The sequence below is a fragment of the Culicoides brevitarsis genome, chromosome 3 (assembly GCF_036172545.1).
Source record: "Culicoides brevitarsis isolate CSIRO-B50_1 chromosome 3, AGI_CSIRO_Cbre_v1, whole genome shotgun sequence".
NCBI classification, from domain to species: Eukaryota; Metazoa; Arthropoda; class Insecta; order Diptera; family Ceratopogonidae; genus Culicoides; species Culicoides brevitarsis.
Genome location: NC_087087.1, coordinates 12,782,477 through 12,810,468, shown reverse-complemented (window position 1 = coordinate 12,810,468; position 27,992 = coordinate 12,782,477). Strand labels below are relative to the sequence as shown.

The 27,992-nt window shown below is 31.8% G+C and overlaps 3 protein-coding genes across 7 annotated transcripts; 1 reads left to right on the top strand and 2 right to left on the bottom strand.

Moving 5' to 3' along the window:
* Window positions 1-5: 5 nt before the first annotated feature.
* On the top strand, window positions 6-27,992 carry LOC134836187 (transcription factor IIIB 90 kDa subunit). The gene is made up of 3 exons (XM_063851457.1): window positions 6-597; window positions 3,111-3,215; window positions 26,557-27,992. The coding sequence occupies exons 1-3, from the start codon at window positions 159-161 to the stop codon at window positions 27,963-27,965; spliced, it is 1,953 nt and encodes a 650-aa protein (XP_063707527.1). The 5' UTR covers window positions 6-158; the 3' UTR covers window positions 27,966-27,992.
* LOC134836185 (BTB/POZ domain-containing protein 6-B) lies at window positions 3,304-11,918 on the bottom strand. Of its 5 annotated transcripts, none has more exons than XM_063851454.1 (4): window positions 9,276-10,454; window positions 6,580-6,993; window positions 3,923-5,106; window positions 3,304-3,381 (listed from the first exon to the last, which is right to left on the bottom strand). In XM_063851454.1, exons 1-4 carry the CDS (start codon window positions 9,643-9,645, stop codon window positions 3,379-3,381), a joined length of 1,971 nt encoding a protein of 656 aa, XP_063707524.1. In that variant the 5' UTR covers window positions 9,646-10,454; the 3' UTR covers window positions 3,304-3,378. The 5 variants fall into 5 exon arrangements, with proteins under 5 accessions (XP_063707524.1, XP_063707522.1, XP_063707523.1 ...); XM_063851452.1 differs by lacking the exon at window positions 3,304-3,381 and adding an exon at window positions 3,393-3,501; XM_063851453.1 differs by lacking the exon at window positions 3,304-3,381 and adding an exon at window positions 3,395-3,538.
* Window positions 20,087-25,057, bottom strand: LOC134833535 (fl(2)d-associated complex component-like). The gene is made up of 4 exons (XM_063847876.1): window positions 23,116-25,057; window positions 21,567-21,808; window positions 21,014-21,224; window positions 20,087-20,952 (listed from the first exon to the last, which is right to left on the bottom strand). Exons 1-4 carry the CDS (start codon window positions 24,938-24,940, stop codon window positions 20,225-20,227), a joined length of 3,006 nt encoding a protein of 1,001 aa, XP_063703946.1. The 5' UTR covers window positions 24,941-25,057; the 3' UTR covers window positions 20,087-20,224.

Below are 27,992 nucleotides of genomic sequence, written 5' to 3'. Positions count from 1 at the left end.
AAAAGTGAATAAAAAGCAATTTTTTGTGAATTTTAGGTCTTAACTCTTCAAAAAATCATCAATTTATGTGAAAAATTGTCAAAATCACCCCAAAAACGTGTCATTAACTCGCGACATTCATTAAAAATCCGATAAAAAGTCGCATCGGTCTCGTCAGAATGTCCTCCAAGAATGTAAAATGCAAAAATTGCGGGTCTTCCGAGATCGAGGTTGACAGTGCGCGCGGAGATGCTGTCTGTACCAACTGCGGAAGTGTCCTCGAGGACAATATCATTGTCTCCGAAGTGCAATTCGAGGAGGCACACGGCGCTTCGAACGCTGTCGGGCAATTTGTGAGCTCCGACTCCAAGGGAGGCGCAACGGGCTACGGGAAATTTCACGTAGGAACAGGCACAGAATCGCGCGAAGTGACGCTGAGAAAAGCCAAGGCCGGAATTACGCATTTGTGTCATCAGTTGGCGTTGAATAATCATTGCATCGAGACGGCTTGCAATTTTTTTAAGATGGCACTCATGAGACAATTGACGCGGGGACGGAAAAATACACATATTTATGCGGCGTGCGTTTATATTACTTGTCGCACCGAGGGAACGTCACGTGAGTGGATTTTTTTATTTATTTTTTCGAGTCAAAATGTTTTCGATTTTCTCCTTCCTTAAATTTTTGGAAAACTCTTAAAAGATAAAATTTCAGAAAATTTTCATTTTCTTATATTTTCCTCTTAATTTACTCTTAAAATGGAGTTTTTAATTTTTCTCAGTTCTCGAAATGATTTTTTTCGATCTCGAAATGATTTTAAAATAAAAATTTTAGATCTCGCAAATTCTTGATATAAAATTTAAGTTCTCAAAATAAAATTTTTAATTCTCAAATTAAACATTTTAGTTCTCAAGTTAACTTAAAAAATTTAAAATTATCGTATTCGATCTCGAAGTAAAAATTTAGCTTTTCGAATTGAACAATTCTCGATCTCGAAATTAGCTTTCAGCTCTCGAAATGAAAAAAAGTGATTATCAAATTTATTCCTGAGCTTTCAGAAGACATTAAAGCTCTAAAAATTAGTATTTTCAATTTCGAAATGAACAATCAGCTCTTCACGTAAACATTTTCGATCTCGACATCGATTCGACATGAAATTTTTAGATCTCGTAAAAAGTTCATTTGTTCTCGAAATTCGTTTCTAACCTCAAAACAAAATCTTATACTCTCAACATGAAGCTCTTGGATCTAAAAATGAAATATTTAGTTTCGAAATGACCATCTTCGATCTCGAAATAAAATTTTTATTTCACGAAATGAGCTGCACATTTTTTAAAACGAAATATTTAGATCTCGAAATGAGATTTTTAATCCTCAAAATAATGTTTTTTATGAATAAAATTTTTACTCTCAATCGCTCAAATCAAAGCTCTTGGATCTCGTAAAAAAGTCATAGCAAATATTTAGTTTCAGTGTACAAAATGACTATTCTTCGATGCTCGAAATAAAATTTTTATTTCTCGAAATGAGCTGCGATTTCGAAACATTTTTTAAAACGAAATATTTAGATCTCGAAATGAGATTTTTAATCCTAAAAATTTTTGTATGAAATTATTTAGATCCTCGATATCAAAATAATTTTTAGATGAATTTGAAATTTTTATCTTGCAATTAAAATTTTTAAAATTTAAAATACTAGTATCTAAAATTACACTTTTTACCACTAAATAAAACCTTTAAATTCTCGATAAATACTTTTTATAGCTTAAAATAAATATTTGGATCTCGAAACGAATTGTTTTCGTTCTCGAAACGATTTTTTTTTCGTAGAAATACATTTTGAATTATCAAGATAAACATTTAATTCTCGTAAAAAAGTCAGTAGCAAATTATAGGTTCTCGAAAGTGTACAAAATGAATTTTTAGATCTCGAATTGAAATTTTTCGATCTCGCAAAAAATTCATTTGTTCTCAAAATGACTTTTTACTCTCAAAATGAGCTTTTTAGCTCTCAACATGAAGCTCTTGGACCTCAAAATAAAATATTTAGTCTTAGAAAGGAACTCTACGATCTCGAATCCTCGATCCTCGAATTCAAAAACTTTAGTTCTAAAATTAACTTCAAACATTCAAAATGAACAAGTTTTATCTCGAAATAAACTTTTAGCTTCTGAATTGATACTTTTTGTTCTGAATAATGAAATTTTTATATCTCGAAATGAATTTATTAGTTTTCGAAATGATTTTTCAGTTCTCGAATAGAATTTTTAGTCATCGATTTTTCCTGTTAAAATCCTGAAATAACTTTTTCGATCTCGAATTTTTTTTTTCAATATTTTTGATTTTTATTGCTTTTTTTTGTTCAGTGTAATAAAAATCAATAATATTGAAAAAAAAATTCGAGATCGAAAAAGTTATTTCAGGAATCAGGAATTGCACTTTTTAGCAAAAATAATGAACTTTTATCTCTCTTAAAATATTTTTTATAAAAAAAAATTAATCGAAATAAAGATTTAGATCTCGAAATGAGAATTTATTTGATCTCGAAACTACATTTTTATGCTTTAAACTACGTTTTGAATTGTCAAAATTAAGACTTAAAAATTAATTTCAGATCTCGAAACGAAATTTTTATACCTCGAAATAAAACTGTTAGCTGTTTATTTGAAAAATTTCGATCTCGAAATGAACTTTTGCTCTTTAAATGAACGTTCGAGTTTTCGAAATACCGTAATGTAGATAATTCTTATGGAAAAAAATAATACATTCTATTATTTAACTAAAAAAGGTTTTAAAATTCGTTCTATTAACATTTTTTATTACGTAAAACTTTTGAATTTTTAACGAAATTTCGCAATTTTTCAATATTTTTAACAAAATTTTGAGAATGAATTATTTTAATGAATTTATATTAATTTATTTTTTGATTTTATGAAAAATAATTTAAAATTTGTCTAAAAAATTGCTAAAATAATCCTAAAATTAATGAAAAAATATTGTTTAATTTTTTTAATTTTCAAATCAAACTTTATAGCTTTAAAATTTAATTTTTAACTTAACGAACTTTTAATTCCTTAAAATTTATAATTTTTTTTTTCTTTCAATTTCTAACAAAAATTTATTTTTTTTAGACCTCCTCATCGACATCAGTGACGTCCTGCAAATTTGCTGCTACGAACTTGGTCGAACTTACCTGAAGTTATCACAAGCTTTGTGCATCAACATTCCATCGATCGGTGAGTAAAACTCAAAAAATTTTTAATTTTCTTCAATTTTTATTTTTAATTATTTTGTTTGACATTTCAAGTACTTCATACAACTTCTTTTAATTGAAGTTTTTTTTTTTGATTAAATATTTATTTTTTTTTTACTGAACGACTAATTTACAACATTAACGTTCTACTACAAAAAGAAACTGAATGAATTACATTCAAAGAGCTTGAAGATTTTTTTTCTAAATTAGCAATCTTCTTTTGAGTTATTGCACTTTTTTGCATTATTTTTAGCAATCAGACGAAAAATCTGAAAAATCGTCTACGAATTCTTGAATATTTGCGATCTGTGAAGAGAATTGTTTAAGTTTTTTTCTCTTCATGAGAATTTTAATTTGAAACCGAATAATTTTTTATAAAAATGTGGAAATTCAAGTCAAAAAATGAGCATTTCCACATTTTTAATGACTTTTCTACATTTTTTTTGCTTTAAAATTACGTTAAAATGCTCAATCGTCGGCTTTGTTGCCGGCTCCGTTGCCCGAACCGACGTTATTTTCGGCGCGATGACTCAATCCCGAGATCGAAGTGGAAGTTGTGGCAGTTGCGGTCTCACTATTGCCCACAGCTGCTGTTGCCGAAGTCGTTCCTGACATCGTGTGACGCCTCGTGAGGGTATTTGAGGCGGTGCAACTGCCAGAACTTCCATTCGTGTCGTTCGCGTTACTTACAGAAGGTCCGTAAAAAATTAACTCGGGAATTTGTCCGCCTTGAACGCCCGTGCCATTTGTACTTTCGCTCGAACACTGAAATTGGAACGTCACGGAACCCATACAGACTTCCGTCATGCCTTCCTGACCGAAGAAACTTAATTCGCTGCCATCCAAAATGACGGAGGCCGTGTAAAAGCTCTCCGGCTCGATCTGAATCGGATGCTCGAAAAACACGTGGAACGTATTGCTGCTGCCATCGGAGAAGAATTTTGTGTTATTTTCCGCCAAAATGCGTCCGAGACGTTTCAATTCGATTTTGACGTTGTAATCCGCAGCTCCGGTACTCGAACCGTACAGCCCGAAGCCGATAATGAAAATTCGCTTGTCAACGGAAAATTGTATGGAATCGCAACGACCACGATAGCGCCATTGGTTGCTGCGGTATGCGCACGACTGGAATCGATGGCACACTTGCGTTTTGAGCCCGGCGCGAGGCTTCACTGGAAAGCACAACGTCGGCTTCGTTTTTGCCGTAAAATTCAGAAAAATATCGATTGTCTCGGCCTGCGTCAAAATCCCCAGCTGCGCAACGCGATTTGCAAATTCCTCCAGTGTCATCGTTGGAATGCGAATGAGATACAAAGCGCTGCCCAGTGCCTGTCTTTTATTCTCCGTCGTTGGTTCGAGTTCCATTTTCGCACAAGCAGCTTGTGCCCAATTCAGAGCCGCTTCAAACAAATTAATTTCCTTACAATTTAAAGTTTCACGATTCAAAATCGTCTCGAATGTCTTCAAATCGATATCGACGAAACCCTCGGACTTGATGGCCATTTCCGCTTGTGCGTCGATCACCTCCCAGCAACGTTGCATCAAGTCCGGCTCCTCAAAGAGACGCGATTGTGAAAGCAATAGACAGGCGTTTTTTGCCGTCAGACTAGTTTCGAGATAATTGACACAAGCGCGCGCCAAATGGGGCACGATGTACTTTTTTGCGACGTAAAGGGTGGCGAGCACGTTGTCGGCTTCCAGCTGAATTTCATCACAGTAAAGGTATTTCAGGAGAGTAAGAAATGCCGCGGGTTCGACGTCGGGCACGTGAATTTCTTCTTTGTCTTCCGCTAAGCCGCCGTAAAACATGGCATAGAAGACGGAACTTCCCGTGGCAAGAACATATTTGTGCGCCGGAATGCGTTGAATGTCCGCTAAAATTGAAAGAAAATTTTTTAGAATTTATGTTTTAGTGAAAAAATTGGAAAATTCAATTTTTTGAGGAAAAATTTAAAAAAAATCTGATTTTTATAATTTTTTTTTCTGTAAAAATTTAAAAGTTTGATGAATTTTTTAAATTTTTTAAGTTCGAAAATTGAAAATTTATTTTAGGAAATTCAAATTGGATTCTAAAATTAAAAAAAATTGTTTTTTTTTTCTGAAATTTAAAATAAATTTCAATTTTTTTAACTTTATATTTTCGATTCTGCTCAAATTTTTGAAAATGTCTAACTAAAAAAATCATTATTAAAATTTTTCAGTCTCGAAATGAAAATTTTTAGTTCTCGAAAGAGATTTTTGACTTTCAAAATTCACTTTAAGGCGTCAAATTTAAGGTTTTCGATCTCAAAATTAAAATTTTCGATCTCGAAATGAAATTTTTAGTTCTCGAAAGAGATTTTTGACTCTCAAAATTCACTTTAAGGCCTCAAATTTAAGATTTTCGATCTCAAAATTAAAATTTTTGATCTTAAAAAGAAATTTTAAGTCTTCGAAAGAGACTTTTGACTCTCAAAATTAAAATTTTCGATCTCGAAATGAAATTTTTAGTTCTCGAAAGAGATTTTTGATTCTTAAAATTAACTTTAAGACCTAAAAATTAAAATTTTCTATCTCGAAAAAAATTTCTTAGTTCTCAAAATGAAATCTTTGACCCCCAAAATTAGCTAAAAGACCTCAAAATAAAAATTTTCGATCTCGAAATGAAATTTTTAATTCTTGAAAGATACTTTTGAGTCTCAAAATTAGCTAAAAGACCTCAAAATTAAAATTTTTGGTCTCGAAATGAAATTTTTAGTTCTCGAAAGAGGCTTTTAACTCTCAAATTTAACTTAAAGACCTCAAAATTAAAATTTTCGATCTCGAAAAAAATTTCTTAGTTCTCAAATGAAATCTTTGACCCCCAAAATAAGCTAAAAGACCTCAAAATAAAAATTTTCGATCTCGAAATGAAATTTTTTAGTTCTCGAAAGAGGCTTTTAACTCTCAAATTTAACTTAAAGACCTTAAAATTAAAATTTTCGATCTCGAAATGAAATTTTTAATTCTCGAAAGAGGCTTTTAACTCTCAAATTTATCTTTAAGACCTCAAAATAAAAATTTTCGATCTCGAAATGAAAATTTTTAGTTCTCGAAAGAGGCTTTTAACTCTCAAATTTATCTTTAAGACCTCAAAATAAAAATTTTCGATCTCGAAATAAAATTTTTAGTTCTCGAAAGAGACTTTCCCAAAATTAACTTTTAGACCTTAAAATGATCTTTTTAGGAGACGCTTAATGACTAATTCTGCTGAAAACATCAGAATTTTTTAACTTTTTTCCTCAAAAACTTTTTTAAAATAATTTTTTAAAATTTTCATTTGCATTTTTCCCACACTTTTACTAAAACCCGCAAAAAACTCAACTTACGTTCACTTCCTACAATAAACTGCACATCCGCCATCAATTCGTTGTTGAACATCGCCGCATTTCTCTCACGCACCGTCGATTTGCATGCCTGCCAGTTTGGATCTGCGGTATCGGCAGCTCCGCTTCCCGCTGACGAACTTCCCGCACTGCCATTTGAGCAATTCAGCAAATGATAATGACTCGACGAGGGCAGCGAAAATGACGTGCTGTGCATCGAAATGGGCGACGGCAAGGGAGAGTCTAACGGGGATGTCGGTTGCGTTACTTGCATGTTGCTATCACGTTTTGCTCCGGGCGACACTTGAGCCTGTGCTGGCGTTAAACTGCTTGCGGCGCCACTCGTTGCTGCTTGTTGGGTGCTTGCATTGTGCGGCGGCGATAATAATACTGATGAGCCGTTGTTGAGTGTCTCGACTGCGGAAAAAGAGAGAAAATTTAAACTTACGTGGACTCAATTAATTATTTACAACTAAAATTTACACTACACACACACACAAAACACGGAGAATGGGAAAATAATTTTTAAAACAAACATTTTCCAATAATATCTGTAGTAGCTTCTTCGGTAGCGCGCCTGGTGTGATTTTCAAACGAATTCCCACGATAGGTCACGACTTTTGAAAAAATTTTCCATCCAAAGGATAGTCATTGATTTTTTCCTTGTTCTCACGCAAAAAAAAAGAGACAAAATCTTTGCACATTCACTCACCGTTCAACCAAGAATGCGTCTGAGAATATGGCATGTTTAGCGTTTCTTGGTTCTTCTTGACTGTCTTTGGTGCTATTTTTGAATACAAATTCGACATTTTTTCCTTTTGTTTTTATTTTTACAATTTTTGTTTTTCAATTTTCGCCATCACGGCTGTACGTTCTGTGTTGAACTGAGTTCTGATTGAATGAAATTACAGAAAATGAACCAATGAGGAAGAAGTTTGAACAAGAACCAATCAGAATGAGACTTTTAAGTACAGCAAAATTTCTGTAGATGCAGGTATTGCCCGGATAACAAGAACGTGTGGCGAGAATTTATTTAAATTTTTAGAATTTACCGTTATTTGTTGAAAATGGAAAATGTAAAAAAGGATTTTAAGACAAATTTTCGTTTTTTTTACATTTTTTAAATGGAAAAGCTTAAGAATTTCGAATAATTTAAATTTGAATTGATTTTTTTTTCTAAAAATTGAAAAAAATATTTTTTTTTTGATTTTCTTTGATTTTTTTCTTTATTTTAAAAGCTTTCGATTTAAAAAAAAATCGCTAATATTTTTAAATATTTTTTTCTTTTGAGATAAATTTGAAAGAAATTTCTGTTTTTTTTTTTATTTTCAATGTAAAAAAGTTACAACAAGTCAAAAAAATTAAATTTTTTTCAAATTTAAAAGGTTTTCTTTATTTTCAAAGTAAATTAGTTCAAAAAAGTTTTAAAAATTTTAAATAAAAAGTCAAATCTAACAGAAATTCTTATTTTTTACCATTTTCAATGTAAAAAAAACTAAAAAAGGTCAAAAGTCCAAGTTTCATTAAAATTTAGAAACGCCTAAAAACTGTTAAAAAATAAATAACAATTAAATTAAAAATCTAAATAAAAATCTTAACAAAATTGAATTTTTTGAAATACATAAAAATTTTTCAGGAAAAATTAAAAAAATTTATTAGGCCGCTCCAAATTTATTTCGAACTTTTTGTCCCAAAATCTTTTTTTCAAAAACGGGGGGCAAAATAAAAAAAAATTTAGAAATACTTTTTCATACAAAATGACAAAATTTTAACAGTTTTTTTGTCATTTATCATTGATTTTATGTTATCTACATTTAGATTTGATAATTTAAAATTTATCTTAGAGTATTTCAATTTAAAAATTTAAGCAAAAAAATTTCGTATAAATAACTGTCAAAAAATTTTGAAAAATATTTTTTTTAAAAAAAAACCTTTAAGAAGAAAATTCATGTTAAAATACGATTTTTGATACAGAAATTCTTAAAAATTGATTTTTTTTTTTAAATTTAGGGAAATTCCTTGAAAAAGTATGAAAAAAGACCAAAAACGGTAAATTTTGATGAAATTTTCAACTTTTTTTTTTATTTTGCCCCATTGGATTTTCGACTTTTGAAATGGGGCATGGGACAAAAAGACAAAAATTTTCATGGTAGAACGAATCTACTGGTCTATTGATATTCTATAATTTGTCAGAAATTTGACAGTTATAAATTAATTTTCAATTTTTAAGTCAAAAATTATTTTAATTTCAAAGTACTTTTACTTTCAAACGAGACAGATTTTTTTAGGTTAGCTTTTTTGGCGCCAACATCATAACTTATTATTATTTATTTTCGATTTAATTAATATTTTAAGTAAAAGTCATTTGAATTCAATTAAAAAACAACAAGTTTTGTGATTGGCGCTAAACATGTCGTCAAGTAGATCGACTACTAATCAAAAACCTAACCTCAAAGTTGTTGACTTTTTAAAAATTTTTACAGCTGTTTACTTTCAAAATTTTGTATTTCATGGACCTGCCCGGTAAAAAAATATTAACAACTAAAATTCACGACCATGTTAAACTAGTTTCAGCCTCTTCAAGGAAGAAATATGCTCAATATGGTACATTCAAGAGGTTTAACTGGTTTAGTATTGAACAACTTTCAACATCTGTTTCACACAAATTATTTCCTTCTAAAAATCAACAAACAACTTACGATTCCTGAATCCTTCTGGTTGTACATTGACAATATTTCCTTCATTATTGCCTCCGCCTCCGCCAAGTCTTTGTTGCTGCATAATGTACTGCTCTTCCTCGATTTCAGCTACGTTTATATTATTATTATCACAATTTCGGTTTTCCAGAGGTTCCTCGTCCTTTGGCGTTAGGATGTGATCTATCACAGAAATGCCGTTCTCCAAACTCTCAATGTTGTAGATGAAGTCTCGTCCTACCGACGAATTCCACACGCTGATCCAATGGAAAATTTGTTTAAAAAAGATTTTGAGTTCGTACGATTGATCCAACTCGTTCAACACCACTCCGTCATGGCTGTTGTCTTCATCTAACTCTCGTATTTCAAACATTTTCCTTGCGACTTATTTGCATCTTTTTTTTCTCTCTGTTTCTCTCGCTCGTTTGTTCGTTGCTTCACTATCACTTCCCTACCGAGCGTTATTGCATAACAAGTCTCTTTATTATTATTTTATTTTTATTAATTTGTAATCGAAAGTGTGTAATGAAAGTGCGGAACTAACTTTTTTTTCCTCTCTTTAAACAAGTTTAATTGTATTGATGGATTGCGTGTGTTGCTCAACGTTACTTAACATCGATTACTTGTGATTCCGTATGCCGTTCTTGCATGGACGTGACTTTGGCTTATTTATTACTACCTCACTGCAAATGTCATTAAAATCTGGTCATGCAAGTTTATTTATTTATTTTCTTGCAACTAGACTGCACTTCACGAGGTTTCTCGCAACTTTGTGCTACTCTAACGAACGTACGTTCTGCTTTTTTTTTTCGAATGTATTTGAATCTCTTAATGTAGGCCAAGTTTATGAGAGATGCAAAATAGCAGCTACACGAGATGCGATTTTTTTTCTACGTTGTTGTTGTAATAATTTTAAATATTAATTGTAAACATGCACAAAAATCGAGTTTTTAGAGGTCAACTTGTTTGTGTGAAGCATTTAACCTTTGTTATAGTTTTTCATTTGTTGCACGTGAAATGACGTTTTTTTTGGGACGAACGAATTGATAAAATCACCTTCGATCACAACTATATCACAGATCAGGTAACTGACCTTCAATTTGTTTTTATGTTAATTTCAGTCATAATTTTGAGTACATGTATAAAATGTCATTGACATTCACCTTTTTTTTTGTATTTTTTATTTCTGTTTTTGGAGATGATAGGTATTATCAAATCTGTGTTAAATAACTGTTAATTTCATTGAAATTTATTCGGAAGTTTGTATTTTTGTGTCAGTATTTTTCCTTAATTTTGTTTGATTTGAGGAATTCCTTGTTTTAGTTTTTTTTTTATAATTTTCGTATTAATCAGCGCGAGACGAACGAATGATCTCGATGGTTGCACGGTCGAATATTGACTGATACAAAAGCCTGAATGTACAGCGTACCAATATCTCTTTATTGTTCAATGAAACAGATGGAATGCATATAATAAGTGTAGTGACGGAGCAGTTGTTGTAGGTACGCGGTGGCGGTATATGAGTGAATTAGCGTGTGATGATGGATGGTTGGTCACGAGGAAGTTATGATAGGTCAAAAAATATAGTTTTAGTCTTAATAGGGAGAACTTTTTTAAGTTTAGGGATTAATGAATTTTTCCGAGAATTATCCTTGGCCTTTGAACGCAAATAATTTCATTTTGGCAAAATCTCTTTTAGATTGTTGATCCTTAAACACAAAAAATGATTCTTGCATATAGTTTTCAATACTTTTATGTATTTGGTTTTCTATTTAATGCACTTAGTGGAATCAGAAATTTTCCTGTCCTTCAAGGATCTTCAATGAATTTGATGCATTTTCCAATTTAACATAAATGATAAAGTTAAACTCGATTAGAGTCTTATATCAATATTAGTCAATAGTTATTTCAATCTTGATTTGCTAGTTCATCTTCTTTTTGAAAAGGAGGTTTCTTTGAGAATTTCATATTTTTATGAAAAACATTCTGGTATCCATAATAATTTATTCATAGTTGGCAGCAATTTCAATAGAATTTTCCATTTATTCTCTATAGTTTTATTGAACTCCTTGTTTTATGTTACGCTTGGTCACTTAAAAAAAATACTTTGTAAAAGCATAAATCTTTGCACCAGTCCGAAAACATTGGAATTCAAAAAGGCTTCGACATATTTTCTTAAATTAGAAAATGTTCATGGCTTACAAATGATGTCATCCTTTCTACCGATCCAGATTCATGAAGTTTCAATTGTCACAGAATAAAACATAAAAAGATACAAAACAAGAACTAAAATTCTCGTATTTTAAAACTTTTTTTTTTATCTAAAATTGTATTTAATTAAAACGAATAAACGTTCAATTCAAACGAACACAAATCACATGAAAAGACTAGAAAAAACTACATACTATATTCCGCTACGAATGTATGTGTGCAATTGCTTGAGCTTAAATAAAAGTGAAAGTACGTCACTATAATTTTATATCAACTAAAAGATGAAATGAAAAACTAGTTTAGATATGAACTAACAACGTCTAAGGTTTCCTGAGAAATTCTATTAAAAAATGTACTTACCTTTAAAACTACAACCAGGCATCTCCATCGTTATTGCGTAGATTCCTTAGGATAACACGCGAAGCTATTTCACTGTGAAATAAAGTAAGTAACACTCTTTAAATATTTAAATAAACTATTTTCGGTGCCTCACACCTACCGAATGTTTGTATGGCAATAAAAATACTTACACTTGCAATCAATGATAGAGAGTCCAAACACTTTTTTTTTTGAATTGCATAATCAACGTCACATGTATGTTGTTTAGTCTTCATAAATACTTTGTTTTACAACTACTTATACCATGTATCGATAAAATTGTATACAAAAGCAACAACAAATAATAAAATACCGTAATTACAAATATGTTTTATAAATAAAATGCCGCAAAAACCTGTTACTGCTCACTCCATAACTCATAATGTATTTTTTTAATGCTATCTAAGTACGGTGTTTAATTTTTACAAAACAATTGACCGACCGGTGAAGTGAGTACAATCTTTCACAGTATTAGTGTCAATTACAAATATTTCGTTTGCGAAACATTTTTTTCTAGATCTTTTTCGAAAAAATAAAATGAAAATGTTAGGAAAATACCGTTAGAACAACGACAACGCGGTAGTAACATTTAGTTAGATTAATTATACTGTTGACTATAATTATAGATCAAAACATGATTTAAAATAATAATAAATTTTGCAACAAACTGTTAAAAACATTTTAAAGCGATAATTTTTCATTATTTTATTAATGATAAAAATTTAATTAAGAACTTTTTTTATTTAAACAAAAAGTAGAGAAGAAATCGTTTTTAATATTGATTTTAATTCAATCTCAATGACATACAGTCAGTTCCAATCGTTGCTTTTTGTCAATGTCATGTCAGGAAAGTTTGAATTGCATTCAGTTTGATTAATATTTGGGTCATACACTGGTCCCAGTTTTTTTCTTTCAGGATTTTTTTATTTTTAAATATTGCAATGAAATTTTATGCGTAAGCAGTGACCTATGAGTGAATAAGTGAGTGGTGAAACAAGGACAAAAGTTCTTGTCATGGAATTTTTCAGTAATACTTGATAATTTTTTTTACAATTTTTAATTCAGTTGAAATTGGAGAGTTAAATTTTAACAAATATTTTAATAAAATTATCATTCTGCAGTCTAAAATCATTTCAACAGGTTATGGACCCAAAATAATTTTAGAGCTTGCTTAATAAATGGAATTCTAAAAATAATATAGATGACGTTTAATGAAGTAAGCGGTTAAAAGTACAAAAGATTTTAACATTCTGTTTAATTTAATTTTGGGTCAACGAAGGATAAGTGAAATCTTGAAAGAAACAGAATTGCTCAATATATGAAAACGAATATGTTTTAACGTTCTAATCATCATCTACAAAGCAACAAAGAATCTACTTCCAAACTACTTGACGAGTTGAAAATCTCTATTTAACATGAATGGATAAAGCTGTTTGATCAACAACATTGACTGATCAAAAAAGTAAAATAAACTAAGTAATAACATTGAGGTCTTAGGCCCACTGTGATGCATTCTTAAACCTAACCTAAAACTGAGCGAACCAGAGAATTGCAAATATATGAATTCTATCATTAACAAGACTCATATGTTTTATCTCATGACAATTGTAATGGAAAATACCTCACCAATCTGGGCCAAGAAGAATGACAGTCGAGAAATTCATTATACTTTTATATATTATTTTAGTTGAAAAGATGGGTTCTTTATGCCGAAGATCTTGTATCGATGACTTTTTTTTACCACAAACACTATGTATATGAGACTTAACAAGAGATTTCAACAAAATATCAATGCAAGACTAAACAATAGTTGATTTCATATCAAATAGAAACTGTGAATGAAAAAGTAAATGAACTCACCTGACGTCTCCATATCCACGATTAACTATTCTTGTCCTAAAAGCCTGAAATAAATAAGTCAAATGAGATATCAATTAACTAATTACAATCCATTAATTCCAACAAAAATGACATAATTCACCATCATGTTAGATATTGTCGCGCTATGGATTAATGTCAGTGTAACAAGTCAAGTTCCACGAAACACAACTCGCGGTAATAACAATACTTACCCGATATAATGAACTTGGTTGATTCCGTGAACATTCTATTTCGAGCGCAGAACATTTTTCTTGTCTCTGTGGTAGATGGAAAAACATTCAAGCCTTCGACGAATTTGACACGAATCTCGGTCACGATAATTCTCGCTATCCTTGGCTTCTATGTCTGGATATTTTCTACGCAACAAGTGGCAACAAGTGATGAAGATACGTTGAGAGAAGTTCCATCTTTGGTAGCGAATGGTTGTCAATTTCTTATATGGATAACAACCGTATTTTATCGCAACGAAGAATCAACATTCTTTCTCGAACTTGCGAACATTGACAAGTTACTTCAACGCTATGGATCACTACAGCCAATTTACTTGCAGTTTTACGTGGCCTCAAAATGGATCGTTTTCCCCGTGATATTCAATTTTTTAGTTGGAATTGCAGCTGCTTACTTTTTCAACATGCCATTGACCTTAGAGATGATTTTAATGGTATTTTGCTACGTTTTTGTTTACGCATCATTGTTCCTCTACACATTTGCATTTTACTTGACTATCAAACTCCTGCGAGATCGTTTCCAACTGGTGAAGGAATTCGCTGCTAAATGCCACAAAATGGAAGAATATGAAAACCTGGAGATAGTTCATAAGACTCTCATAAAACTGATGGAAGAACTAAACGCATCTATGGGAATGAAATTAGGCTTTGTCCTGATTTGTAATTCAATTTCCGCTGTAATCGACTCTTACCTCGTTTTTGTCGAACTAATTGAGCCAACTGACAGGAAAAAGATGCATTATTACATTTTTGCAACAATTTTACCGAATATCACGATGCTTTTTATGAATTTCCTGTCCGGAGAATGGATAACGACAGCTGTCAAAGATTCCCTGCACGCATTGACGAACGTTCCGATTCACACAGAAGACGCAGTTGCGGTGAAACGAAAACTGCATCTAAAGATGAAAGCAATTTCTTTTGGAATTTCGGCGGGAAAAGTTGTGCCTTTGAACTTGGGTGTCTTGTTTGCTGGCTTTAATATCCTGGCAACGTATTTTGTCATTTTACTTCAATTCAGAACACTTACTACACAGTAATCAAGTAATTAATTCACATGAATCTAATGGGAAAACATTAAAGCCTTAATTATACTTGCTTTCAGTAATTATTTCGATTAGGTTGTGGAATAAATTGTTTTTAATGTAAAATTGACCTTTTGAACGCCTACAGTTCTCGCTGGGTAAATTAAAAACATAATTTTGACAGGAAAAAATTTTGACAGTTTTTAAAAGCATTTTGACAGAAAAATTTGACATTTGTCAAAATATTTGCTAAAATTTAATATTTTGAACAAAATTAGTTTCAAAAATACAAGTGAAACTTTTGATATTTGTTGTCTTTTGATCTGTCAAAACTTTGATTTAAAATGTGACAGCTGTCAATATTTTTCATAAAAATCCAATTTTTAGATCGAAATTAATCGAAAATTTCGATTTTTAGATAATTTTTAACAAATGTCAAATATTTTACCCAAAAATAAAAACTCAAAAAATATTCCAAAACTGAAAACTTTGAAGATTTTTTAACATCTGTCATATTTTTAGTCTAAAGTTATGTCATATGTCAAAATATTTTCTAAATTTATTCAAAAACTTTCAATTTTAAAAACTTTATAAGATTAAAACTGATCGAAAATTGAAGTTTTAGCTTAAATTTTGACAGCTGTCTTTTTTTTAATTCAGATTTTGACAGTTCTTAAAATGACAGATGTCAAAATTTTCGCTAAAATTTTTATTTTTGATACATTTGTCACACCAAAAATAAAGTTTTATTAATAATTTTGACATCTACCATTTTTTGAGTTGTCAAAATTCAAATTTAAAATATGACAGCTGTCAAATTTTTAGTTAAAACTTCAATTTTTCATAAAATTTTGAAATAAAAGTGAGATTTAAGTGAAAAATTTGTCAAAATCTAAATGACAGCTGTCAAAAATTCTCTAAATTTCGAAGTTTTTTGACATCTGTCAAATTTTTAACTGTCAAAACCTCACAAATTTTTTCAGCATGAATCTTCGCAAGTCCTTAACTACCCAATTTTGGATCCAAAAACTTTTCGGTTTATCATGTTTGAACCTTAAAGACTTTCAAGCCACGAAACGTTCCAAAATTATTTCCCGCCTTTACTTTTTGACAGCTTTTACGCTTTTCTCCTTTAACTTAATTCATCTTATTCCGGGCATCATTAAGGCTTATACCAACAATCCAATCGATCAGAGTTCTTATTCAACGACAATTGGACAAATGCCCGTAAATATCAGCATTTTATTGACTTTTGTAATTTGGATTTCCGCTTCTCGCAATTACGAAAGTGAATCGAAATTTTACCAAAAATTACAAGAAATTGACGATATTTTGATAAAATATTGCGATTTAACGAAAATGTACAAAAAATTCCGCAAAGAATCGAGAAAAGCTTTATGGCCGTCGGTTTGGGAGCTTCCAGGAGCGATTTTTAGCGCAGTTTCGTACGGAAAAGATGGATTTTTCGTGTATGCCAATGTCATGGTAATCTCGAGAATCTCGTCATTGTTCAATTCGATCTACGTAAATGTCTTCGCCTTCAATATTCAACTTCTTCGAGACCGATTGAAGCTTTTGCCGAAGCTCTGTGAGACCTGTGACAACATCGAAACGTTCAAAAACATCGCAAAAACTTACAAAAACCTCTTGGAAGCGAAAAATTTGTTGGAAAAATCGCATGGCGGCGTAACTGGCTTAATTTTTGCGAATAATTTCTTCAGTTTGGCGTGTTATTTTTACATGTTGGCCATCTGTGTTGTACTTTGGAGTGTTCAACGTGGAGATACGCTCGGAAATATTCTTTCAACTTTGGCTCCGAACGTTTGGATGATCGCCGAGGGGTTTTTTGAAGGAGAATTTTTCATGAAAGATGTGAGTTTTTGTCGTTTTTTTACATTTTTCATGAAATTTTTTAATTTTTTTGTAGCTTGAAAGGACTTCTCGTGCATTTTTGAACATCAAACTCGACGTTTCTTTGGTCAAGCACTTCAAAAAACGGCTTGGACTGAAATTAATGTCGTCTGATTCGTCGTTGAAAGTCGCTTGGAGCACTCCATTGAACAAGAAGACCTTATTTAATGGCTTTAATATGATCGCCGCGTATTTTGTCATCATGATTCAGTTCAAGACGTCCATGCATGACGAGCGATTCAATGTTTGAGTGTTTCATGAAGCGAGATAATGTTGAAAATATGATGAAAAATTACATCAAAGCATAAATTATGGAATATTTTTGTATGGGAAATTTTAAAAATTTTTTTATTTTAAAATTGTCTCTGATATCAACTTTTAGTGCTCTTTTGAGTCAAAATTTTTAACGAAATTTTAAAATTTTTAAGTTTTGAGTCAAAATCTTAAATTTTTTTACGAAAGACATTTTAAATTTGTTAATTTTATGACAAAACCTTAAATTTTTAAAATTTTGTGAAAATTTTTAATTTTGAGATAAAATTTTAATTTTTTTAACAAATTTTTCTTAAATTTTTGACAAAATTTTAGTGTTTTTCACTAAATTTTTAAGCTCATTAAAAAAATTATAAATTTATAAAAAAAAAAATCTACTAAAATTCATATTTTGATCAAATTTTCTGTCAAATTTCCAGCTAAAAAAAATTATTGGCTTACTCAATAAATTTTCGACAAAAAATCATCTGTTAACATCTTAAAACTGCTAAATAATCACGAAATACGTTGCAATATTATGCAAAATTCTTCGTAATCATCACTCAATGTTAACGGTAACAATTACAAGACAAACACTTCACGAGTCACTGACTCGAAATTCATCAAAAACCGTTATTTAAATACAAAAAAAAAAAAAATGAAAAAACGTAAAAAAAATCATATTTTGACAGAATTTCGTCAAAAATGAGATTAAAACAAAAAGTTCATTAGGAAAACTGAATTAATTTAATTAAAAATTAATTTCGTAAGTGACAAAATTAATTAAGAAATCATCTAATGACTCAATTAATCAACAACTTTTGATACTTTTGTCCATTGCGTGTCGAAAAAACTTTCAAAACGGATGACTTTCAGTCATTAATTGCTCATTAAGGCATAAAATCGACAAGTTTCACTCAGAAAAACATGAAAACTCTTCAAGAATCCCTTCGACATCTGTTCATAGTGCAACAATTGACGCTTTTGTGTCCTTTAACGTTGACTAATTTTCATCCTTCGAGGAAACTCATCATAATTTTCGTACTTGGAATCGCTTTTTACTTGACTGCTGACTTTTTTATGATGTTCGTGGTCGAATTGCCGCCTGAAATTTCATCAAAAACTCAAAAAGTGTCCCTTTCGAATGACACAAAAAACGTTTCTGCAACACTTTCGAAGATTTTTCTCGTTCTGATGTGGATTTCAAGCCTTTTATGTTGCAAAAAGGAGTCGGAATTCTATCAAAGTCTCCTGGAAATCGATAAAATTTTAGAAAAATTCAACATTTTAGAGGAGATTTATACGAATTTTCATCGAAAAAGTCGCAAAATATTCTTTCCCTTGGGATTTTTCGTTGGTTTCAGTCTCCAAATGATGAAAAATCGCAACCTGCTGCTGCCAATAACGATTTTTGCCGTCACCTTAGTCGGAAGTGTCGCCTGCATCTCGTGCTTTTACTTCAACATCAAGTTATTACGCGATCGATTTTGTGCGGTGACAAAGTTAGCAAAACAATGCGAGACACAAACATGTTTTGAGGACTTGGAAGCGGTGCACAAGAGGTTAATTACACTAATGGAACACGTTGACGCGTCAATGGGCGTTAAAGTGGGTTTCATAATGCTCGCAAACTTCTTGAATGCCGTTACGTTCTCGTACACCGTCTTTGTGGCGTTCATGGTGACGAATCGAGATGCGGCGTCGATGCATTTAAATGTCGTTGGAGTGATTTTGCCGCATGTCGCGATGTTATTTGCGACTTTTTTGTCGGGAGAATGGATTACGAGGGATGTAAGTGACGGAAAATTATTTTTTTTATGAGAAAATTAAAGGAAAATTATTTTTTTTGTGTTTTCTTGAAGGCAAAGGAGTCTCTGCATGCGTTGACGAACGTTCCATTGAATGACGAAGAAGCAATTGCGACGAAAAGGAAGCTGCATTTGAAATTGAGAGGCTTGAAGTTCGGGATTCATGCTGGAAAAGTCATTCCATTGAACTTGAGAGTATTTTTCTCGGGATTGAACACGTTGGCGACTTATTTTGTGATTTTGTTGCAATTTCGACAATTAATGGATTCGTCTTTTTTGCAATAATTCCTTTAAAAAATGAGAAAAATTTAAAATTTTCATAAAATTTCGTTTAAAAGTTGAGAAGTTGGTTCAAAAATTATTTTTTTAAAGAAAATTTTGTTAATAATTCTTAAAAATTTAAAATTTTTATAAAAGTTTGTGAGAAATTTAAAAAAATTTGTCTCAAAAATTTTGAATTTTCACAAAATTTCGTTATGAATTTTAAAATTTTATCTTAAAAATTAAAAAAAAAAATCAAAATTTCAAGATTTTGACTCAAAATCCTAAAATTTAAAAAAAAAATCCTTTAAAAATTGTTTAAAAAATTTTAAATTTAAGTAAAATTTATGATTTTTTACAAAAATTGGTCAAAAATATAAGATTTCGTTTCAAAAATTTGAAATTTTCTGATAATTTCTTTAAAGAAATTAAAAATTTTTACAAAATTTCGAAAGTTCAAACTGTTTAAAAATTTCGTAACAAAAAAAAGAAAATTCAAGAAAAAAATTTAAACAAATGTTTCTTAAAAAATTAAAATTTAAAACAGATCAAAAGAAAATTAAGAATTTTGTTTGAAAAATTTAATTTTTTATACAAATGTTTGTTAAAAATTTAAGGTTTTTTATCAAAACTTAAAAATTTTTTATAAAATGCTGTTAAGTCCAGATTTTCCAATATTTTATAAAATTTTTCTGCATTTTTTTTAGTTCAAAATTTGGTAAAATCGGTCAAAAATATTTTTTTCCAATTTAAAACTTGAAAATTTTCAAAAATCTGAAGTTAAAAAAATTTTTGACAGCTGTCAAATTCTTAAATGTCAAAATTCTTAAAAAAAAAAAATTAAAAAACGAATTTTTGTATTTAAATCCGACTTTGCTAAGAAAAAATTAGCTCAGTCACGTTTATTTCTTTCATTTTTTACAATATTTTGTATCAATAACGCAAAAAAATGAATTAAAATACGAAAAAAAAAGAAATTTCTTGGTCATTCGCACACTTTAACAGACCTCTCCAATTGCCTTCTTGAACATTGCAAAAACCAATTCGGTCGCTGATTGTTTTGGCACGGCAGCACTTGAACAAGTAACTTCTCCCTCTTGACCCATTTCGACATCTGCTTCTATAACGGGCACAATTGGCACTGCACTCGCTTTCTCGACAACTTCTTCCTCGGGCAATCCGCAAAGTTTCCTGCGAATTTTCAGGTCTTGTCGGGCACTCAACGCACGACTGTACGAACCGATGGCGCTCGCCAAAAGTCGTTTGCGCGACTCGAGACGTTCTTTGTACGCAACTTGGGCAAAAGCTTGCGGGCGATCCAAGAGTCCCGTGATCGTGAATGGCAGTTTTTCGCTGAGTTTTTGTTCGATTTGCTCCAAACTTGGTTTTTCGGGGTCGTTTACGGGGTCAGAAGTGTGGCTTGGATCAACTTCGCCTTTAATGTCTTTTCCATCGAACTCATTTTTGACCGTTGGAAGCTCATTCATGGCTTTTGTGACGACTTCTTCGCGGATTTCGTGTTCTAATTGGGCATAAGAGTCTTGAATGACTTGCTTGGCGAACTCCGCGCCTGCCATTTTTGCGGAAATTCCGATGCTTAAGAGGACTCGATGCGGTTTTAGCTTCTGTTTGGCAGTATTGACGCCGATTTGGGACTCTTCTTTGACTTTTCGCTTGGATTCTTCGACAATGCTGGACCAATCGACGCCAAGAGCGTCACCCAAACCTAAAAAAGGTAAAAAATCATGAAATTTTGTCAAAATTCAATGAAAAAAATCATTTCTTACAAATTTTCTTCTCTTCATCCAACTCCCCATCGGAAATTTCTTCAAAATCTAGTTCCATCTCCTCTTGTAATTGTTTATTAGCGTGCGATTTTGTGTCAATTCCGGTCTCTTCTTGCTTCACCGAAGGATCTGAAGCATTTTTGGCGTCACCAGAGACCATCGATTCTTGTCGCTGACGTTGTTGAAGCCGAGCACGGTTCATTCCGCGTCCCTAAAAAATTAAAAAATCATTAATTTCTTGAAAAAATTAAAAATTTCGAATAAAATCAAAACAAAAAGGCGATTAACGAGCGAAAAGCAAAAAGAAAAAGTACGAAACAACATCAAAACACGTTTCCTTACTGGTCGCAAGCCCCGTTGAAATGCTCGGAACCCATAAAAGTCCGTCATTTCTGACGAATTTTGACCGAAATACGATAAATTATCGCTTGAGATATTCGTTGCTTGCAGAGATTCTTGTGATTTGTCCTGAACGCAGTCATTAAAGAATAAAATTCAAGGGAAATTTCCATTTAAAGTCCTTAAAAAGAGTTTTTACGGAAATAAAACTTACTTCGAGTTTTCCCAGAGCATCGTCTCCTTCGTCGCTGATTTCACTCAAGTGATCGCCCTCGTCTTGCCCGTCTTGGCGTCGAAGTTTGTGCGGCGATTCGTGTTCGCCTTGACCTTCGGGTGAACCAGGATGCTGTTGACTGCCTTGCGGAGCGTTCGGATTGTGAGGTCGAGTGGGGAAATACGTGATATTTGGATGGAAACTTCCTCTGCCGCCGCGGAAACTTGCGGGCATGCGGGGTCCTGTAAAGGAAAAAAAATGTTAGAATTGATTTTAAAAGATTTTACGGGTCGGTTTAAATTATAATAGAAAAAATTATTCAAAATAACATTTTAGACTTGAAAATATGAGTTTGGCGAAAAATTCGGTTAATAAATTGCCAAATAATTTTTTTTCGATTTTTACGATTTTTTTTTCGTAATGTTTACTTAATTTTCCAAAGAAATTTTCAAACATTTTAATTTTTAGAAGAAAATTATTTCCTAAATTTTTATTGCAAAAATTAAGAAATTTTTTTTTTGTTTCTTTGCCTTAATTTTAGTCTTTACTTTTTAAAAATTCATTGACGAATATAAAAGAAAAATTAAGAAAAAAATTTTACAAAACAATTTTAAAAATTTAAAAAAATAATAACCAAATAATTAAAAATCTTTAAAAAATTAAAATAAAAAAACAAAAATAATAAAAATAAATAAAAAATAAATAATAAAAAAATAAATAAATAATAAAAAAATAAAAAAAAAAACAATTAAATAATTAAAAATTAATTGAATGATATTTTCGAAAGTCACATTTTTTTTTATAAAAGAAAAATTAAAAATTAAAGAATTCTATTTTTAACTAAAATTAAATAGCTAAAATTAACTTCTAAAAAATTTAAGGCAATTTTTTTCTCAAAACTTATTTTTGAATTAAATAAAATTAAATTTTTAAAATTATATTTATGAATTTTAGAAATAAAATTAAAAAAAAATTAATATTATGATTGCCAAAATTTATCTATAATTTTTTTCTTAAGTTTTCTAAAAATTCATCAATTTAATTTTTTTTAATAAAAATTTAATTTTGCGAAAAAAATTTTTTTTTTAATTTTTTGAAGATAATTTCTAAATTTTCTATTTTTTTTCAAATCTAATTTTTTATAAAATTAGAGTCATTTGAAATGTCATCAAATTAATTTTTTAAATAATTATTATTTTTTTAAATTATTAATTTTTTTTTGCAAAATTTTTCTTTAATTTTTTATGAATTTTTAAAAATAAATTTAAAATTTTGATTTTCGTTTTTAACTTTTAGAAGATAAATTTTTAATAAAAAAATAAATTGTGTGACTTAAGAAATGTCAGTTTTAAATATAAAAAAAATAATTTTCTAAAATTGTGACTTTAAAAAATTAAATCAATTTTTTTAAATTTATTTTTGAACTGTTAAATAAATTTTGATCAATTTTTTTCTAAAATTATAAAAAAAAATTAAAACTTCTCTTTTTGTATCAAAAAATTTTAAACGAATTAATTTTCAAGCTCTTTAAATCAAACAAAAATCTCACCTGTTGGCCTAAATCCGCCTCTCGGAGTCCCCGGATACCTCGGGCGATACGAACTCGTTTCAGCTCTCTCATGTCTCGGCACAAATCCTCCTCTGGGACGATATGACGGCGTCCTTTCCGAATGTTGCTGCCAATCTGGATTATATTTCTTAATAATCCCGCCACGACTTGAGTGCGAATGATGCGATTCTTGTCGCGAACTTGTCTCACTATATCCTCTCGAGTCATAATTTTTACTGTACGAACCACGTTCCTTGCTCCAATGTTCCTTTTCTTCGTAATTTCCGCGTCTCTCGTGATACTGCTGTTGCTGCTGCGACCCTTTATGTCCCGAATCTCGACCTGAATCCCATTCTCCGCCACGCGACGATCCATGATGCGATTCCGCTCTGTCATAATTCGACCTTCGATCGTCTTGGCGATGCTCCATTTGTCGTTCCTGATACTCGGCGTGTCTTCCGCGTCTTTCTCCATGCCCTGGGTCTTCATGTTCGTATCGCCGACGCTGTTCTTGCGCATAGGGACTTTCGTCACGTCGATATTCGCGACCCACAGGCGATCTTTCTTCAAGAATTCCGCCTCGAGAACCTCGAATCGGGGCTTCTTCATACCTGCGATCGTATTCTCTGTCGTTTCGTTGCGGCGGCATCACTTCGTACGAACGAGATCGACTCCGCGGTGGCATTGGACGCCCTCTTTCCAACGATCCACGACGACTTCTTTCGTATTTTTCGCGTTCCTCGTTCTCGCGTTGCGCTTTGAGGCGTTCTCGTTCACGTTGGCGCTCCTGACAACGCGCTAAAGCTTCGGCTCGTTCCTTTTCCCGCATAATTTCGTATTCGCGACGTTCCCGGCGTTCACGTTCCGCACGCGAATCCTTGTACGGGCTTCGATCGTCGCTTCGTTCGCGACTCCGATAACTCCGGGGCGGGCTCAGACGACGACTCATCGACTCCGTGGGACTTACCACGCGTTTCATTTCCCTCTGACGTGGCGAACGGGAACGACGAATGATCATTTTAGGCGATGGACTTCTCATTCGTTCCTTTGCCCGCATTTTTTCGCGTTCATATAACTCGCGATCGCGTTCAACCATCGCCGCCGCCGCCGCATCATGATGATATTTGTGACTTTTTTCCTTTTTGTGGACCTTGACGATGATTTTTTTGGGCGGCGATTCGCTTTCTTCGTGCCTCCGGCTGTAACTCGCCGGCGGACTGATTGCTCGTTTGATGAGATTTCGCGTTGCTTCCTTGGATTTTTTGTGATGCGCCTTTTTCATCGATTCCAGAGATTTTTTATGCGATTTTTTCTTGGAAATTTTGCGTTCGCGCACCTCATCCGACGAACTGCTGGGAGCGCGTTTCCGAATTTGACGTTTTTTCGTCTTGCGTTTCGGCGAGGAAGTACTCGAGCTTGAGCTGGAGGAGCTACTGCTGCTGGAATCCGAACTCGGTGAAGAAACTCGAACTTTTCTGACCTTTTTGACGATCGTCATTGACGACGGGGGCGGGGCTTGTTCCTGTTTTCGCTTCGAATCCATAATTTCAGCTGCTTTTTGACGCACAAGTTGAAGTTTTAAAGACGCGTTCGGAAAAGGTTCTTCCGGAGGTTGGATTTGCGTTGCCGGTTGCGAATCTTCTTGCGTGCTGTGACCCGGAGTGACGTCCTTGTCAGGTAGCGGCGCTAATTTGTGCTTTGACGACGACGAAGAGCCCGCAATTCCGCGATTCCCAAGACGCTGAAAGACACTGAGGCGGTCTGAGAGATTTTTTGCTTTGGGTAATTCAATTGTAACTTTTGGCTTTCCCACAGATTTGGACATGTTACAATTGCGCTCCGGAGGTTCTATGGCATTTTTTACCAAAATTTAGATGGTTTTGGGGCTTTTTTGGGCACCTTTTCACTGTTAAATTCGCGATTTATCGTGATGACGAAAATGTTTTTGATTTGAGGAAAGTGACCTCTGAAATCCAAAATAAAAGTGAGTAACGTGGATTTTATCGTCTTGGGCGCCCTCCAACGACGGGATTTTGAACTAATTTTGAATTGATCGTTAACGAGTTTGAGCGAATTTTATTTGAATTTTAAATTATATTTTTAACTAAAAAAATTTAATTTTAGTTTAATTTCATACAATTTATTTATTTTTATTTTTTTTTTAATTTATTTATTTTTTTTTTTGATCCAAGTCGAAAAAATTTAAATTTTTTAAAATAAATATTCTATCAAAAATTATTTTTTTTTTTGTATTTTTCATAATTTTTCAACATTTTTTTTTAATTAATTTTCAAAAATTTTCGCACCATAATTAGCATAAAATTTCTTCACCAAAAATATTTTTCAAAAATTTTTATATTTTTTTTAAATTTTTGTTTAAAATATTTTAACTCTAAATTTTCTAAAATAATTTTTAAATTAAATAATCTTAATAAAATAATTTAAAAATAAAAAAAAAAAATAAAATAAATAAAAAAATTAAAAAAAGTCATTAATTTTTTATGAAAACATATTTTTTCAAAAAAAAAAAAAAAAAAAATTAAATTAAGATTGTCATTAAATTAATTAATTAGTTTAATTTAATTCAGAAGAATTTAATTTCATTTGAAATTTTTTTTTATCATTTTTCAAAAAAAAAATAATAATAATAATAATTAAAAAAAAATTACTATTTATTTTTATTTTAAATAATTTTTTATTTGCTTTTTTCCGTCAAACCTGATTTTTTTTTTATTTTTTAAAATTAAATTTTAATTTAATTTAGTTAATTAATTATATTTTATTTTCAATCAGTTTAAATTATTTTTTTTTATATAAAGTTAATTAAAAAAATTTACTTCAAAATTCAGAAGAAAAAATAAAAATATTTTGTATCAATGTATCAATGAAAAATTTTTCACATTTTTTTTATTTTTTTTAAAAAGATGAAAAAAACTTTAAATAAAAAAAAAATTAAATGTAAAGATTTGTAAAATTATTATTAAAAAAAATAATAATTTATTTTTTTAAAAAATAAATTTATAAATTCATTCAAACATATAAATTTTTTTTCTATCTTTTAAAAAAAATAAAAAATAATGTGAAAAATTTTCCATTATTGTACTAAATATTTTTATTTGTCCTTTTGAATTTTGAAGTAATTTTTTTTAATTAAATTTTTATAAAAAAAATTATTAACCCAATTTTTTAAATTATTTTTTCAGTTCTCTTTCAATTTTGATTCAAAGTTTAAAAATATTAAAAACTAAAATAAATTTTTCAATTAATTAATTAATAAAAATTAAATTTTAAATAATTTAAAAAAAAAATTTTCTATTAAATTAAAAATTTAATTAATAAAAAATAAATTTAATTTAAAAATTTTTCAAAAATTAATTAATAAAATAATTTTTAATAAATTCAACACTAAATTAATTTATTTTAATTTTTTTTTCATTCCAGACCCCTGCATTTACATCATGCGTTTCGCCAACAAACTCGAACTCGGCGACAAAACGCACGAAGTCTCGATGACAGCGCAACGTCTCGTCACCCGCATGAAAAAGGACTCCATCCACTCCGGTCGTCGTCCCTCAGGTCTTTGCGGTGCTTCACTTCTCCTCGCAGCTCGCATGCACGACTTCAACCGAACCCCGAACGACATCGTTCGCATCGTCAAAATCCACGAATCAACTTTGCGAAAACGCCTCTTGGAATTCGGCGAAACCCCGAGCAGCGCCCTGACCTTGGACGAGTTCATGTCTGTCGATCTGGAAGCGGAACAAGATCCGCCCGCCTTCAAAGCTGCCCGAAAAAAAGACAAAGAACGAATTTTGAAGCTACAAGATGCCGACACCGAAATCACACAACTGCAAGCGGAAATCGAAAAAGCCATCGAAGACAACACCGCGGGCCAAAAAAGATCGCGAAAACATTATCTGAGCTTGTCCGACGTCGAAGTTGAGGAAACGAGCGAAACGAATTTGTTCATCGAGGAATCGACAATCAACACAATTCAAGAGTGTCTTGCCGATGATGAAGTTTTTGCGACGGAAGATGAGGAGAAAAATACCGCCGAAGACCCCTCGGAAAAAGCTGCGACCAAAACTTGTCCGGAAATTGTCTCTTTATGTCTCGACAAGACCAACGAAAATCCTTCGCCACGCAAAGACAAAGAAAAAAAAGACGTTCCCGGGCCGAGTCAGGAAGATGGCGAACTCGATCTCACCGGAATTGACGACGACGAGCTCTCCGGGTACATCATGACTGCCGACGAAGCCGAATACAAAGACAAAATGTGGAACCAACTCAACCAAGAATATCTCACGATCGCCAAGGCACGCGAAGAAAAACTCGCCAAGGAGCGCGAAGAGGGCAAACCCGAAAAGAAACGTCGTCGCACCGGCAAAAAAAAGTTAATTGGTCCCTCGAGCAGTGCTGGCGAGGCAATTGAAAAAATGTTGCACGAAAAAAAGATTTCCAACAAGATCAACTACGACATTCTCAAGACCTTGACAGACATGAAACCGGCAGAAGAAGAGTCCTCGTCGACTGCCGAACGCGAAGAAGTCGATATTCTCACAAAAACGCGACATCGACCTCTTGGAGCGCGAAAATCAAAGCCTTCAGTGAATATTGTGGCAGCAACGAGACGAAACAAGGCGCCAAATATCGCGACAATTCCAACATTTGCGGAAGCAGAAGCGGCGGAAAAGAAAGAAGAGGCGAAAACGGCACAAACGGAAGACGAAATGGATGAAACGGACATCGAACCGGAGCCAGAACCGAAAGAAGAGCATTCGTCACTGCGGAATATGTTGCAGCAAGATGACGAAGATGGCGACGATTACTACGGTTACGATGAATATTGAGCTTTTTTTGAATAAAAATTAATTTAT

Bases quoted from the DNA above. Each gene is read 5' to 3' on its own strand.
- LOC134836187 (XM_063851457.1), top strand. From the start codon at position 159: ATGTCCTCCAAGAATGTAAAATGCAAAAATTGCGGGTCTTCCGAGATC. The intron at 598-3,110 runs GTGAGTGGATTT...TATTTTTTTTAG, and splicing joins TCGCACCGAGGGAACGTCAC to ACCTCCTCATCGACATCAGT. The intron at 3,216-26,556 runs GTGAGTAAAACT...TTTTCATTCCAG, and splicing joins CATCAACATTCCATCGATCG to ACCCCTGCATTTACATCATG.
- LOC134836185 (XM_063851451.1), bottom strand. From the start codon at position 9,645: ATGTTTGAAATACGAGAGTTAGATGAAGACAACAGCCATGACGGAGTG. The intron at 6,994-9,275 runs GTAAGTTGTTTG...CTTTTTCCGCAG, and splicing joins ACCAGAAGGATTCAGGAATC to TCGAGACACTCAACAACGGC. The intron at 5,107-6,579 runs GTAAGTTGAGTT...TTTCAATTTTAG, and splicing joins GTTTATTGTAGGAAGTGAAC to CGGACATTCAACGCATTCCG.
- LOC134833535 (XM_063847876.1), bottom strand. From the start codon at position 24,940: ATGTCCAAATCTGTGGGAAAGCCAAAAGTTACAATTGAATTACCCAAA. The intron at 21,809-23,115 runs GTGAGATTTTTG...TTTCCTTTACAG, and splicing joins AGGCGGATTTAGGCCAACAG to GACCCCGCATGCCCGCAAGT. The intron at 21,225-21,566 runs GTAAGTTTTATT...TTAATTTTTTAG, and splicing joins ATGCTCTGGGAAAACTCGAA to GGACGCGGAATGAACCGTGC.